Source organism: Centroberyx gerrardi, chromosome 4 (assembly GCF_048128805.1).
Source record: "Centroberyx gerrardi isolate f3 chromosome 4, fCenGer3.hap1.cur.20231027, whole genome shotgun sequence".
Classification (NCBI taxonomy): Eukaryota; Metazoa; Chordata; class Actinopteri; order Beryciformes; family Berycidae; genus Centroberyx; species Centroberyx gerrardi.
The window spans coordinates 18,006,669-18,023,860 of NC_136000.1; the positions used below are offsets into that span (position 1 = coordinate 18,006,669).

Below are 17,192 nucleotides of genomic sequence, written 5' to 3' on the forward strand. Positions count from 1 at the left end.
TATACGAGAAAGCGAAGGATGAGGGGGAAAAAAGTGATGCGTACACACATTTAAATACAGCCGCAATGTGGTCTCACTATACCAGAGTTTTATGATCAGATGATTTTGATCAAGTTTAGCCTGAATTCTTTGATTGAAAAGTGTCCTAATCAGTTTAATCTATTTTTGTTTGTTAAATATTTGTACACAACAAAAGCACTTGGCATCTGTGTTCTGTGTAGGTGCAGTTATGTCCAATTAGGTCATAGTTTCATAGTCTTTAACAGTTTTCAAATGCCAATATTGCCCTGCACAAAACAGTACGGCCCAAATGACAAGTCAAACTTTCGGGACACCAAAGGAATCTTCAAACCTGTTTCTGCACTTTTACAATGATGGTTACACTCCAGGAAAAATCAAATAACTCTCGTTCCCATTAATGCTTCCACTCCTGAAAAAATGTTGTTCTGTTACGGTTTCTGTTTTCTGCGCTACGGCTCCTTGAACCGATTTCTTTCCTCGGTCTCTTACCATTTCCCAACCTGTCAAAAGTCAAAGCATTTATTAGGTCTGTTGCAAGCTGCTGGTTTGATGGACAGGTTTCACTGAACACTAGTAGACTGTAATAGCTTTAAAAAGCTGTAACCTTCACACCTTCACTGCACAGGTTTTGCGTATTTTAAGTCTGTGTGTGTGTGTGGGTGTCTGCAACCATGTGTGGTGTTCGCCGACAGGGTAAATCCACGACAGAGCGGAGGGTTTTGAGCTGCTAATCCAAACGTGTCAATCATCTCTACAAACCCGGGGCCTGAGGGAGTAACCGGTCGCCAAACGATGATACATACAGTACTGCCACAGAGCAGCAATACACACGCACACTCAAACATGTACACAAAAACAGATGGCAGCCCACACCCACTCAACTAGAACATAAGCTTTCAAAAGCACATAAACCCAAAGGTAGAGATATAACCAGTAAAATGAGTATGGTTCAGACTGAACATGAAATGTGACAAAAATGTAAAGAAAATAACGAAAATGTCAGTTCTATATTCAGGACACACATCCCATCACCACATGCTAAATTCGCCCCCAACACACACACACAAAACATCCTTCCTTGTCCATCCAGGCGCAACGTTAGACTCACCATAGAAGTAACAGCAGTATTTGCTGGGTCTTCTGGATGCAGAGAGGGGCCCGCAGCCACAGACCAGTGAGACGACACACACAGCCTCACCAACAACCTGGACCCTGCACTCCTGCACTCATCTGCCATCTCAGAATATCAGCCTTAAACACCATTCCCAGGACAGAAAACACAATCCATCACTGTACTCTGACGTATTCAGACCAGGGTGAGATAAACAGATCCAAGATCAGGGAATGACAGTCTTGTCTGAGGCTATACTAACGACTGAGATGTTCCGCTCTCTCAATTTTAGCATATTGGAGGTCTGGATCATGCAGTGGTTGTGATGCTCTCAGGTCCAGCCCTGTTCTCCATGTTAGTACAGAGGGATGGACAGAGGAGCTAATACATGACCTAATACTAGCAGGCATAGCGAGAGATACTAATCAGCCTGGAGTACCACGGCCCGCGGGCAGGACCGATTCCAATGTATAGCTCACGCACACACGCACATTTCTGCACACACACACATGCACATACACACACATGGCTACTGTGCAGCATACCACTCAGGTCATTGACCTCCAAGAGTTCCGGTATAGAGCTAAATTGATCTGATGCTTCCTAACACGCAGCTCTGTGCTCCACTAAGTCTCTATTAGATCATTTGTTAGACTGGTTAACTTGGATTTTGCTTAACAAATGTAGCACAATGTCATGAAGAATACTGATCCCAAACCATGTTGTCCAAATACAAACTAGATGGCATTCTGAGTGGCTAATGACTGATTTCCTGATTCATTCGCTGCAAACTGACTGCAGGCTTACAGCTGGTAGACTTAGCTTTCTGTCTCTACTATCATATCGCATCTTTGGCTTTAATAGCCAAGTTGGCAGTTTCCCAGTCGGCAGTTTGTATTTACAGAACATCCGGTATGACTTGAATGCAGCAACAGAGTACTTGAACGGTCTACTTGCGAACTAGCTGCATGCTAGTTAAAATAACACATCTAATACCGCAATATATGTACGTTTCAGGCGATGGATAATCGGAAGATTTGATGTAGGCAGGTTCCATTGCAGTGTGAGTGTTATTGTGTTGTGTTTTAATTGCTTTTTGGGTTCAGTTGTTGGAGCTTGCTTTGGCCCTTGAATGTATTGGCGAGCAGCCCTGCTGGCAAAGTGGAGTGTAAAGGTCTACACAATGCATCATCATGATGGCAAAAACAAGTTAAATAAGGCCCAGGTTGAAAATAATCTGAATTATCCTTTTAGAAGCACAGCTCTGATCTGATCTGATCTGAGGCCAGTGAAATCATGGGAAGACCCTCCAGCCTGAAGGGTTTCCATCTGCTTTTGTCATTTCCTGTCCCTGGTAAGAGCCCAACTCATAATTGGCACAGTAAATCAAATCTGAAAAATAATAATAACCATAATAATAACCAGAGTGAGAGAAAAAAAGAGAGACAGAGAGAGAGAGTAGAATGAAGAGAAGAGAGCCAGATGGGCCCGCCATGATCCAGCAATACGCTTTACACATCTCATCATTCTTGATATAGCCTAAACTGTAACACCAAACAAAAATACGGGAAAGGCTTTTTATTAAACAGATTTTTTACATTTTCCAAAGCAAGCTGTGACCATAAGTAACAATTTAGTTTAATAATGATATTAGTATCTCCCCATGCATCAGGGTTTGACATTAAACTGAGGCTCAAGGGGGATACAGTAAATCTTTATTAAGCACTGCATCTGTCTCATCATAAAGCGAGTGAAAAGAAAGACCGCCAGTCAGAATAACACCTGACATCTTTACACCCCTGCCTGTAAAGCAGCACATCTGTATATGCCTGTGTTTCTCTCTGATCACAAACCATGATAGACAAGCACTACAATTATCTCTGAGAGATGACAGCCGCTGCAGACAACACACTGTCGTTGAGCATGTTATCATTGCTGCTGGGTTTGAGTGACACATCGTGGCAGAAAGAAAATACACTGCGCGCAGAAGCATGCACACACCCACACACACAGACACACATGTAGACAGCGTAAAAAAGATTAAAGTAGCTACTCTTCAATAACAGTGGCTTAATGGATGATTGACAGGTCACAACAAGCTCCATGTGTTCAGTCCCTTTGTGGAAAATGACCTAAGACGGCACCATGGTGGCGCATGCAGGCCCATTTCACATGGTTAAGTTGATGATGCCGGGGGACTGCATACCCAACCTTGTTGTTGTACCCTAATTTGACATGATAAGGAACATCACTCCTACTTTCCTTCTACTGAATATATCAACATTTCTGCTCAATATCTCTCCCTCTCTCTCCCCCTCCCCATCTCCCTCTCCCTCCCTCCCCCTCTCCTTCTCCCTCTCCCTCCCTCGCTCCCTCCCTTTCACCCTTTGCCCATTTTGCCTGTGATCAGCAATATCTGCAAAGTGCAAGTGGAAGCAAAGCAAAACTATCTGAATGCTTGCATCATAGTCCTGGTTAGTAAGAACCTTCTTACTAGCCTGCAGAAAACATTTACATTGTTCTTTATAGTTGTGTATGTATGGTGTCTGCTCTCTCTCCTCTTTCTCTCTTGAAAATCTCATACATACACATGATCCTATAGTGGACCTACCTCCAGGTATGGTACCGGAGCGATGGAGGGGAAGGGGTATTCCCTCAGCTGTCTTTCCTCATCCAGGAACTTGCCAGCCTTGCCGTTGTAAGCCGGCTGGAAGAGGCCATAGTTGAGTACATCCTTCAGGCTCTGGTTCAGAGTACACAGGATCCGCTGTTTGGACAGCCAGATAGGAGCGTCCACGTTGAATTTCATGCATTTCTGCAGAGACAAGAGTAGAGAAGAGAAGGTTAAGCATCTGTCATTTTTCTAAATATCACTCATTACACTTCAGTCAAGCAAAAATAAGAGATTGAGGAGTGATATTTTACCGATTCGCATAAACATAGCATTGGGATGCTGAGCAGCGTACTAGAATATTAAACAGGATCTTATTCATTGTTTATCAGCGCAGCATTTATTGAACTTGCAATGTCACGGTCGGGGGAGAAGATAATACCGGCTAAGCCTTATAATTTTCTAAACAATTCACACAGGTATCATAGCATTTCAGCATTAACGGACAATTTCCTCCACTAATGTTCACAAAAGGTCATCCTAAAAGCCCTTGGCCAAGGCAGTTACAGTACTCAAGCAACCAAAACCAGATTATCAGCAAAAGCTCTTCCATAAACACTCTCCCGAGTCCTATCGTGCAGCAACGTGTACGTCTTTAATTTTGAATAAGGCTACATCTGAGTGTGCATTATTCATGCTCTGAATATTAAATGATATCAAGGTTAAGTGGCCAGAGCTGGAGCAGGGCATCAGCTAGGCAATATGTGACTCCTACACCTATAGCTCACTGTAGCTCTGTCTGCTGTCTCCAGTCACACATGAAACAGTTCATAGGTAGGGTTGCCCAAGGATTTGGAGACTCCCTCAGTAGACAAATGTGAAAAATAAAAGCCACTCTGTTGACTTTTGTGCTCTAATAAGCAACAGTATACGTAATATATAGACTGAAACCCCTCGTGAGGATATCAATTCAGCGGTGTTCTCTCTCCCATATCAAATAAGATAAAGGTGTATTAAATGTTAACTGGACTTCACACACTGGGTAATTCTGCTATTGTGCTGCTTTTAAGGTGTCAAATAAATTACTGCACTAGCTGCTTTCTAGTCTGTCCAGAGGTCTAATGCTCTGTGGCTGAAGTGGGTGGGCAGAGCACTTCCACCTAGTTACCACATTGTGGAGCCTGAGCTACAGAAAGCAGAGAAAGACTGAGAGAGAGAGAGCAGAGGGAGAGAGGAAAAGAGAGAGAGAGTGAGTGTGTGAGGGGGAGAGAGAGAGAGAGAGAGAGAGAGAGAGAGAGCAAAACCCACAAGTAATAAATCAATCACTGCTGCCTGCAGTATCGATTCAGAACCTCAACTCTATCCTGTTCAGCACCACTATGCTACTGACACTCAGACACAACTGTCGAGAAATCGCATCTTCTCTGCAACACAGAACAAGCAGCAATCACACACAGAGACACAGATGCACAGATGCAGATGCACACAGGCTGTTTTGACTGAAGCATCAGTACATCTATTTCACAATCCCGGCGTCACTAAGAATTATCCCCCTCCAGCCTGCAAACAGCCTATGCTGTTTACTGTACACCCTATACACTCTAATTCTCCATCACTCTGCTGGGAGTCCTGTGTCTGGGTTGGTCTGCTTCCACAGAGATAGGAAGTTGTTTTTCCCCAAATGTAACAAAACTGACATCAAATACAGCTTTGAAAAGCTGCCTCTTCACTTTGAGATGAGTTCAGTCCATGTCATTAAAGTGAGAGACGATAGAGAGTTGGAGAGAGAGAAAACTGAGGATTAAAGGGGCCACTCGGGATAGTCCTCTGGAAATGGGGAGATCTCGTCATCTACAAACACACAGCAACAAATGAACACACAGCCACATACACACAGATGTAACGTCATAGAGATATAATGCTTTAATTTCCATTAAATATCATTATTAAACCTAATGGGATGCACTTTTGATTATCCTGCATAGCCCAACATATTTACCCATAATTCAATCTTGACGATAATTGGCTTTTCTATTTATCTGTCCTCACTCTGTTACTTGAAGTGGAACAAATCCTGATCAACCACAGCACAACAGAGGGATATCATAGCATGACAAGCAGATAACAGTGTGTGTTTATGTACACCTTGTCAGGGTTTTTGAGTGCTGTGAGCTTGTGAAGAATGCATGGAACATCTTTGAGATAAATGTTTAAGGGCACCAAATATAACTCAAACTCTGGTTTGTGTCTGTCCATTCTTTACTGGAACTCACTGCCCATTTCATTTCTGCCCGCCAACCTCTTGCTAGAAGTCAACCCTTAAACATTTCACCTCAGAAAGATAAAACCATACCCACAAGACAAGCTAAACCCATACCGAAACGTCCTTGTATGTTATTAGCTTCATGGATGACTTAAAAAAATATTAACTGGAAAAGACCGTCCAAACTACCAAAGTCACTTTCAAGAGTGATTAAGTAATTAGGGAAAGTGAAGACTGATACATAAATACAATAAAATTAATAGGGAGCACAGCCGCTCTGGACTGTAAGCTGTGATAGATAAAACAGCTCCTTGCGGTGAACATCATCTCCCTCTGAACACTGGCTTTGAACAAATCCATAATACCTCCAGCAACTGTCAGAGCCTGGACACGGTCACATCACTGAGCAGAAAGTCGTTCTCTGGGGGCAGCACACAAACTATTGGGGAATCAGAACAACACAAGTTTTACAAAAAATGCCTAAAAATGTTTTAATAAAACGTTTAGTGGTCAGATTCTTCTTTTGTCTGTGTTGAAATATGATAAGTATCTAGAAATCCCACAAAAATATGTTGAATATTCTGCAATGATAAAAATGTACCCTTGATTGTTAATTAAAGAGAAGAAGCCTTGAGGTGAAGCACATGTTTCTCTCAAATGTATTCATTGTGGCTCTAAGTATGTAATAAGTAATGATAATAAATGACGGAATAGGATTGAGAACTATCAGTGTGTGGTGAAATACCTTGGTCTTTGTATGGATAATTAACTACTCCTGCTGTAACCAGCAGCAGAGAAAAACGTATCACACGTGCACAGGACAGCTACAACCTATGATGACAAGTATATGGATACAGGGAGATATACACTCAGTATCCCCTTTAGCTACATCTATCATTTGTATTGGGTAGTACCTCCTTTTGCTGCCAGAGCAGTCTGGATTTTCAAGGCACTGGATCAAACAAAGTACTTGAAACATAGGGATCTTTGTTAATGCTGATTCAAAAGTGTCAAGCAGTTCCTGCAGATTTTTAAGAGACACAACCACGCTGCTAACATCCCATTTCACCCCATTCATCCCGTGATCCGGCACAGTCTTCTGCCACTGTGGCCCATCCGCTTCAAGGTTCAACAAATTGTGCGTGCTGAGATGCCCTTCTGCACACATCTGTTATACTGAGCTGCTATTTGCATACTTGTTAGCTTGTTAGCCTGTTAGCTTGAATGAGTTTTGCCATTCTCCTCTGATCTCTCTCATTAGCAAGTCATTTTCACCCACGTGCGTGCCACTGACTGGATCATTTTTGCTTTTCACATGATTCTTGGTAACTTGTAGACACCGTAAAGCATGAAAATACCAGCAGGGCGTCCATTTCTGAGATACTACAATGCACGTCTGGCACCAATGCTCATACTATATACTGTATACTAAATATGTTTAGTCAAACAGTAAGTGAACGTCTCAGCCCTGTCTGCATGCTTTAAATAGTTCACCCAAAAATGAAAATTTGTATAACACTTTTGATTAGGCAACACATATTAACTATTAATAAATTGCTTATTAACATACATATTAGCTAGTAGTGTATTGGTTCATTATTAGTCATTACAAACCACTTATTAGCACCTTATTCTGCACTATCGTATTCTACAAGTATAGCCCATTAACTATGGGCTTTCCCTCAATAGCCTCCTAATTAGTGCTTATAGTAGTCAGTAAGGATGTTTCGCTGGTTTCTCGTGTTTGTTAATGGATAAAAACATTTCCTGTGCAATTTTGGGAAGGAAACCAATGTTAGTGTATTGTAAACCATTAGAAATGTTCAAATGATTCATATGAATTAAAGCTATTCAGGAAACCTAATTAGGGGAGATAAGTATTCTTGTGATACTAGCACCTTATAAGCCTCATACTGAGCAAAATTCAGCCCAATTCATGTGCAACAACTTCCTTACTGACTACTATAAGCACTAATTAGGAGGCTATTGAGGGAAAGCCCATAGTTAATGGGCTATACCTGTAGAAGACAATAGTGCAGAATAAGGTGCTAATGGTTTGTAATAACTAATAATGAACCAATACAATACTAATATGCATGTTAGGTGGCTTTCACACCAGCATCGTTTGGTCCGGACTTTGCTAAGTTCGGATCATTTTGACAGGTGTGAACACGCCATGCGGACTTGAGTGCGGACCAAAAGGTTTGCCAAAAATCGGCGGTCTCGGTCCTCTTCCATTCGGACCATGATGCGGATCATTTTGGTGTGAAAGCAACTTTGATAAAGTCCGAACCAAATAGAGGAAATTACAACGTGTGTAATAGCGTCAAAGCGGGTTGTTTGGGTTATTTTTAGCCAAATTACAGAGAGTTTCCGACTCTAGCTTGCTCGGTGTTGTAGCGACTGCAGTCAGTAGTAATGATATTCTTTTCTCCTTTTTCAGTCGGTAAGGAGATGCTATTTTTCTTCAGCTGAACACGGCACATCCGCCGCCTCGGTCAATATTTTACGAAAATGAACATACACTCTCCTATGCAGACGCACTGTTGACAGGAGAGTACAATGGCAAGGTGTAGCATTATAATGTGAACAGCCTCTGGGTGTCATTCTAGTTTGATTTTTTTTGTACTCCCATCAAGATATCTGTCCAATACGGTGTGAAAGCGCCCTTAATAAGCAATTTATTAATAGTTAATGTGTGTTCCCTAATCTAAAGTGTTACCTAAATTTGGTCATTATCTATTCACCTTCATGTCAGTGGAGATAATCAGGTGAATATTGGACTTTTAGACCCAAAGTGTAATTATTTGGCCTCAGAACACTTGGATTATGCTGTTGTGAAGTAATTTTATGGTAATTTGTTTTGGAGAAGGCTGCTACGGAGCAGCGCTAGCAAACTCGCTGTGTATTACATTGAAATACCGACTTCACCAGTGTTTTAACTCACATCAGGGTGAGTGGAGAATTAAAATTTGCATTTTTGGGTGAACTATTCCTTTAATACTGTTTTCCTTTTGGGTATAAGTCCAACAATCACAACAGATAAAAAGCCTTTTTGGGCACACCGCTGTTATGTCACATGATGCACAGTCAGTCCACTGGCTCCTCTTCTAGCATCTACTGAAACATATAGGAACAGGTTAATTAGGTGCAGGTGCGCCCTGTTGATCGGATCACTTCTGACTCCTGCTGCGTTCCAACCAACACTTAAATGCTGCCCTGCTTGCCACAGCTTTATTGATATGAGACTCAGACTCAAGCTGTTTGTGTAAATGGGGACATGTAGCTACTAAAGTGCATATTATGACTGTGTCCATATGCCAAAGATACTGACAAGCCAAGAGAAGCACAAAAAATCATTGATTATTCTGAATGCACGAGTGAACCAAAATTGCCTTCTTTGTATGTAATTGCACTTCACCATTTCAGCAGTTCTCACATGCAAAATGAATGGAAAGTTTCTATGTGTGACTCGTCTATCTATTGACACAGTTTTGTGCTCTCCTCTCAGAAAACTCTTTCCCTCTTTCTCATCAGCCACTATATTTGTTTGCTCAATTCAATGAAATAACATTAATTTTAGTTCTCAAGGTGGCAGCACACGTTTGTGTGTGTGTGTGTGTGTGTGTGAGAGAGTTTGCCAGTCTGCGAGTCTATGTGTGTGCATGTGGTTGTGTATATGTCTGTGTATGTCTGTGTCTCACTGTTTGTCGTGAGTTTGCGTGATTCCACAAAAGACAAAACCTAATCTAAAGTCAGACTGAGACCCTGGCACCTCTTGCACACTAATGACCTCCATGACCGTGACGCACACTATCCACCTCCCAGTCTACCACCTCTCCCCTTCCCTCCTGCACCTCGCCCATCCCTCTGCGTAGTGCAGACCTTTCTCTTTCTCCGCTTTACTTTCACATTGTTTTGAAGCCTCAGCGGTGCAAACCTTCGGCTATGAGCATAACCCTAATTACCGTTTCATAAACTTGCTGCTAAGGTACTTGATACTAAAGCCAATGACAGTAATTACCATATGTGTGACCATCTCAATGACAATTTAAATCATTACACACATTGCTTGACAGTTATACTTGATTGTAACACTTAAGCCAGGTTTTTAGACCCCATTTAGACCTGGTATTGAAATGCAATCTGTATCTGGATATCTTATCTGGATAAGGAAAAATACAAGTTAATACAAGGTGTAAACACGCACAGCGCACACTGCAATCGGAGCGTGATTAGATCTTGTGATCGGATCTCAGCCAGTCAGCAAGGTGTAAATGCAATCTTAATGAAATCTTGCTACTTGTAAACACTAACTTGCTAGCTAGTGTGTAAGAACAGCAAGGTAGATAGGAATGGCTTCAACCCAAAACGCTATACATCCATTTTGAGATTCATCAGTCACTATTTCAAAAACACAGATGATCTTATCATCAAAACCACTAATATTTTGTAAGCAAATATCTGGCGACTCCTGACTTCAACAGCGACCCATAATATGCTTTACTTTCATATCAGCAATCATTTTGGAAGATCATGCGTCAATATTTTCAAATGGTGGATATCTCATTTTGGAATGAAACTCTTGAGATGCTTCCCTCAATATTTGAAGAGGATGAAATTGTCACTCTAGGCACAGAAATGTTGCCAATGCTTTCGTGACACTGAATATCTCTGGATAACATAAAATAACTCGAAACAGAATGGAACAATAAACAATTCTACAAAGCTTAGACTGTCAGCATTTTCAGAGCTCACTGGGCCATATCCTGCAGACATTATTAGTCTGAGAGGATCGGGCCCCTCCTCTTGACTTCTTGGTCTTCTTCTAAACCACTATTGTCCTGCAGTGCCCAGCTGGACCAAATCTTTCAGGGAACAGTTCCACATTCAAAGATTTGAGAAAATGTTTGACATGTGGCAACATAAAAGATGGGGCAATTAGGGCGGTGAAATGTATAGTGGAGATTTTCTTGACAGACAATACAATATCATAAACGTTTTTACTAGGCGGGGTTATAATCTAAGGCAATCTCATGAAATCAAGTCTGGAACGCCAATAAAAATGTCCTCCTTCATTACACACCAACAGTTAGTCCCATTCATGCAATGTGATTGGCTGAGAGACCTAATCACTAAAGTATCAGTCAGCCTGCATTGGTAGCCAGGTCAGGATTTCTGTTGGTATTTCTACAGTGTCACCCTCTCAATAAATTCAGAGCCACTCTTTGCTCTCTGGCCAGTGCAGCAGTGTATTGGAACGTTTATAACTGCAGCCACTGGTGCCAAGCTAACCGGCTACACTTGCTAGAAAGCACACTGCCACAGTGAAAATAACTCTTCCTCAGACCACAACTCCCCTCAGCCGTTTTATTTACATGATAGCCAGAGGGCTAACTACATCAATACGTAACTGGAAATAATTTATTGACGCTTCCGCATCATCCCTTGGTCATATTGGCTATCTTAACCATTCGTGAATCCCTCTCACATTGTGTGCTCTGTTCCAGTGCAATCCAGTGAACTGGACTGGAGTGCTTTCTTGCTATGAATGTTGCATATATTCTCCCTGCTCATCCATGCACCATTGTTTCAGCAACATCACATCATTACTAAAAGTTTGTTTCGCTAGTAGGAGTATCCATGAGCGAATGTTAATGTATTTCAGATTTATTTGCCCAAATAAGGGATTCTGGATAAAACTGCTAATCCACACCCTCCCCATCCTGATGGACACTTCAGCAACCTCTCCAAGAAGAACAGGGTTTATATCCAGCAAGTGGCCTTTCTGGTCTCTCAAACTTTGGTGAATGGGTAAAAAGATATTCAACCTTGACAACAGAGGAAAACAAAGACAATTCAAATCCACTTCCCCAGGGTGGAAAGTATCACAGGCTCTAAGAGTGGACGACCAAAGTTTGTGCCGACTTGAGACCATTGTTAATGGTCGGTATTCTAGTCTCTTGCCATGTCATTGTGTAACAGTGGGAAAAAACCTTGTGGATGCTCCGACAATAAGCCTTTTGTATGAGGAAAGAAGGAGTTCCAAGGCACTCTTCAACAAAAATTTAAAAACCCTTTAATTTCATGGCTAGTTCAAAAGAACATTAAAAACAACTCCAATGCGTTTCTGCCAGGCTGCGGCCTTCATCAGCGAGTATCACACCAGACTGTAGAACAATCACTTTTTAATCTTTTTGTTTTCAAATATTTTTCCAATAACGTAAATTAATAGAAATTACTTACTAATAACAGAAGAAGCAATGAAAATCGCTTTCATATATACAGACCTTTTGTTGTGGTATTTTATTAAATTAAGCCAAAACAAACATCCTCTATCCTGACAGACAGTTTACTGTGCAAACCAAGAGCAACAAATACTGAGGAGAGAGGAATCATGGAAGGAATAAATGGAACGTACATGGATGGAATGTAAAGGGGATCAGGTAGCAAGTGTATCACCATCAATAATAATTTAACCGATATAAGGATATGAAAATAGTATAGATTAGATTAGTGTATCTACGCAGCAGCAACAAATGAGGTCTGAAGGTTACAAAGGCTTGCCTGTTACTGGAAGGCTGCCAGTTTAAATCCCTGAACAGACTGGCAAAATCTGGATGGGTGGCGTAAATGATCAATATATCCCCATCTCCCATAGAAACTACAACTTATGTGCCCTTATGCAAGGCATCTAACCATCAGACTGCATCTGTGAATCTGTGATCGTGGAGCAAGACGTGGCTGAAAACAAGAAACTGTGCTCAGCCGGCCTAGCCCAGGTAAAAAAAGGCTCTGCCTAATGAAAGGTTTGAATCTCGTATCTCCCTGGTCTCTGCTATTTCTCTCCTCTCTGCTCTCCATTCCCTCTCATCTCCCCTTCTCGACAGTCTTGCCTTTGAACTGCAATGCAGAGCCAGCCTAACTGGATACATTCAGAGAGAGAGGGAGAAAGAGAGAGAGTGCAGCAGAGAGAAAGACAGACAAATGGAAGGACTGATTGAGAGTGTGAGGGAGAAAGTAAGGGAGAGGGTAGGGCATGTGAAAGAATGCTTTAAAGAACCCAATAGCAGGATATTGTTCAGCTATTGAGTATGTGCAAGTATGTGTGTGTGTGTGTGTGTGTGTGTGTGTGTGTGTGTGTGTGTGTCTCAGTGCATGTGTGTGTGACACTGGGTAAATCCCCACTGAAGTGACCAGTGTGCGGTCATCCTTTCTAGTGTGCCGTGTTCAACCATGTGTGACTACATTCTCCTGCTCTAAAGCCCCGATCTTGACCCTGTGTTATATAGAGCATAGCAATACTACAACAAACCCCTGGAGAGAAGGGGAAACTGACACAACAGGAGTATCAGCCAATTGGTGAGATCTTGTATGTATACCTCATTGTGAGAATCAGGTCCTATTCCTGACTGTGTTAACTTCCAGTGTTATTTTTTTTTTTCACTTTTACATTTACAGACATGATGGGGACAGGATCAATAGAATGGACAATATGCACATTTAGTGGTTTGCTACCATTAAACTTACTTTTTACATTGGCATCTAGTTGTATCCAGATCAGTTTACAATGAGGGCAACAGTAGAATAAGCTTCAACTCCTAGTAAAAAGTACACCAACCTTACAAGCAACCAAAAGTAAGGAGTGCAAGCATTAGAGCCACGATCATGGAAAAGAGCAGTGCTAGGAAAAGAAATAAGAAAAATAAGAGCTAAGGAGAGGAGGAAGGGATTTTTTCTACTTCTAGATAAGAGCATATTAGAGAGAGTAGAGGAGGAAAATACAGCAGAGTGGATATGATTCAGTGGGGAGCGGGTGGTGTGAGGTACTCCACTCCATTGCATAGGCAAGGCCAGCCATGCAAGCCGAGGGGGCTGCCCCGCCGTGACAAATTTTTGTGAGGAATGCTGAAGCACATTCTCCTGTTAAAGTGTAAGTTGTGTTCCGGTTTGTCAGTGTTCACATGGGCGGCCACTATGGCCTTGTGCGTTCATCAATATCCCTCCGTGTCAAACTCATTCACACACTGACTGAGATCACAGACACCCTGGGGTAATACATCACTCTCCTCTGTCCCCCTCTCCCTTTCACACTCTTTCATCAAAGGCCAGGCCTTGATCATTTGTCTGTTTAAATGAGGGGCATAAGTGAAGGATGATTGGATGAGAGAGCAGGGGGTTGAGCAAGGAGATGAGAGGAGAGCAGAGACCCAGCTGCAGGTTCTGGAGCATGGTGGGACATTGAATAGGGGAAGAGTGAAGGAGGACAGGAGGAGGATTCTGTTTCTTCTGTTTTCAATGGCTCACTATATTGGAGGACCAATGGCTAGACATACATCATCGGGGTACTTGGAGGGTGCAGCTAACTTGGTGCGATGCTATTAGTCTTTCTTTATGCCTGTTAGAATTCCAAAGTTATTGATGCTTACAATTTTACAGTTTGTTGATAGCAGAGCACCAAACTATAAACTATGTGGTTTGAATGGGAATCTGCAGTATAACAAGGGGATAATTGTGTGCCCACCTTTGCATGTGTGCAAATTAAAGATGATATGTGAGGAACTATATTCATGCAAGTTACAGTGGTAAAAAAAAAATAAACAAAACTGAATAGGTCTTGGCCAGTTGCACTAACTGATTAGGCAGTCTGGCCGCAAGCTCTGCATGACACCACACTAATGAATTAAATTATATTATTCTATACTCTGTATTTGTACCCCCACACAAATGAGACAAAATGCATTAACAAACTCATGCACAGAGAGAGCATTTTAATCTGACAATAGGTTAAGGCTAGGGTTAGGCTCAAAGTGGTTTGGCTTGAGTGTAAAATGGAAAGCATAAGCAAGTGTGAAAACAAGCTCAAGCAAGTGCAAACAGACTGACTGAGTGGAAACGCATACACGCATGCACGCACAAACACACGTTACGTCACCACAATCTGAATTCAAGATACGGCCCAAAAAATCTCTCATTAATTAAGATGCTTTTTTGTTTGTGTGTGTTTGTTCGTGTGTATGCACGCATGCGTGATGCATGGAGCAGGACATGACTACAGTATCTCTGTCTCTAAAAGGCGCAGATGGCATCCCGTCGGATCCGTGACAATAGGAGGACTGGGCATTGTTGATGCCTTTTAGCAAGAGGTGATGCATTGACAGAGAAGAGAATGGAGAGTGAAGCATGGTGGTGAAGTGAAGTGAGAGAAGAAGAGGGGAGTGCTGAGATGATGGAGTGTAATGACTCTCACACAGCCCGGTCTCCATCTCCCAAGACCTCTGGCTGTCGCTGCCCAAATGACATATGCACTAATTAACAGCGCTGAGCTTCCTACTGGATGTGGAGAAAACTGAGAGTCCTATCCAACGCCCCCAAGGGATAAAAATGATTACTACTACTACTAACATGTGTTTGTTCCCTCTTCGCTGAAGTGGATCATACAGTGGATCAGATGGACAGGCTAGTTCTGCTGCTCCATAACATAACAAATATGGTATGTGTGCTCATTGTACTTGCAATTCATTCAAACCTTTATTTAAACTCGAAGAACCATTGAGGTTGCTCTCATTTACAATGATGTCGAGTTACAGACAAGATCAAAGTGAAAATAAAATCAATTAAAACAGTTACACATTGCGGCAGGGAGGTTTGTGATCATGGTTTTAAATTGTCCATAGGTTAGTAGAGTATTGATTTTTAGCGTGTGTTGAAGATCATTCCAAGAATTAGGGGCACTAAAATAAAAGGCTGACTTTCCAAATTTAGACCGTGCTCGGGGGACCTTAAGCATAAGCAAGTCATTTGAGCGAGTTTGATAGGGTCCAAAGTTCCAATCCAGCATCATTGAAATGTAAGGTGGTAGCTTTCCAATAAGGGCTTTATATATAAACAAATGCCAATGTTTATTTCGCCTCTCTGCCAGAGAAGACCAACCCACTTTATCATACAGGATACAATGGTCCCATAGCTGTCACCAGTAATAAATCTGAGGGCAGAATGAGGCAATCAACTATGGACTAGCTGGGGTTAATTTGATGGACAGTAAATGAGTAAATGACGGCCTCTGTCTTCCTCTCTTCCTCTGTCTCCCTGGTTTCCTTTCTGTTTGGCGGGGGTCCAGGGCGATAACAGGTGCATATGCTTCTCTGTCTCAATCAGAGGTTCCTGCAGGAGTAGACTCAGCTACAGGGATATAAACTAATACCGTTTCGTCTTTCAGCCCTCCATATTTTATGGCACAGTTAAAGCAGGCATTTATAATAGATGAGCAGCAAGAGGCAGCACGTGTTAGTGCCTGACGTGTGAGTGACTCTCTCTCCGTCTCTTTCGCTCTCTCTAATTCTCTGACTCAATTCAGTTTACTTCAGTATGCTTTACTGGCATGGATGTTAGATGAACAATGTTCTCAAAGCATCCAAATACATCTCCCCCACCCTAGTCTCTATCTCTGTGTTTTGTCGATTTCTTTCTTTCTCTTTTTAGATTAGATCAACCAACTCTACAGCCTTAATATGGTGCATCAGGTGTGCCACAGCTGGACTTTAAATGAGCCCTGCAGTTCAAAGCAACATTAGTAGCTATTGCACTTATTTAGACCAATCTGGGTTTAGCAAAGACTCTTGCTCTACATGCTTGCCTACTCTGGATCTAAGGAAACCCTAACTTCTGCTTAGAAGAAGGTACAGTATAACTTCAGAGAAGGCATCAATCAGTTAGACAAAGCTCCAAGACCTTTAAAGCAGGGAGAGCTCATCCTGCACTCTTGTCAAAAGAGTGCTGGAGCGTAGCAGAAGACAAACACCATGTGATATTGAACATGACATCAGTGGCATTAGGCTGCACGCTACATTCAGTGAAACACGGGGGCCCTGACATGTAATTTCACACCATTTGAAAGAGGCTCAGATCTATCACCTATTGTCTATCAGAAAGATGCGTGACTTGTGCACACACATAAAGCCAGGAAGAAACACAAAGCATTCAGATATCCTTCTGCTTCATTAACTGGAGGGTTTCACAATATTTGAGTGCTGTCAGCAAATCCTTTTATGAACAACAACAAACGAATCTAACAAAGTTGTGATACATTTCTGGAATACGACTGACTGACATTCACCTGAAGTTTGTTCAAGCAAGTGTAGTGGTGGGCGGTGTATCGGTATATAACGTACACCGCTAGAAATTTG

At 42.0% G+C, this 17,192-nt stretch overlaps 1 protein-coding gene across 1 annotated transcript in view; it reads right to left on the reverse strand.

Moving 5' to 3' along the window:
• Nucleotides 1–17,192, reverse strand: part of shank3a (SH3 and multiple ankyrin repeat domains 3a) — a 150,114-nt gene that overhangs the window by 113,175 nt on the left and 19,747 nt on the right. The window contains exon 2 of the mRNA XM_071911495.2: nucleotides 3,744–3,947. Within this exon, the coding sequence (XP_071767596.1) occupies nucleotides 3,744–3,947 (204 nt within the window). The remainder of the gene's footprint in view (nucleotides 1–3,743; nucleotides 3,948–17,192) is intronic.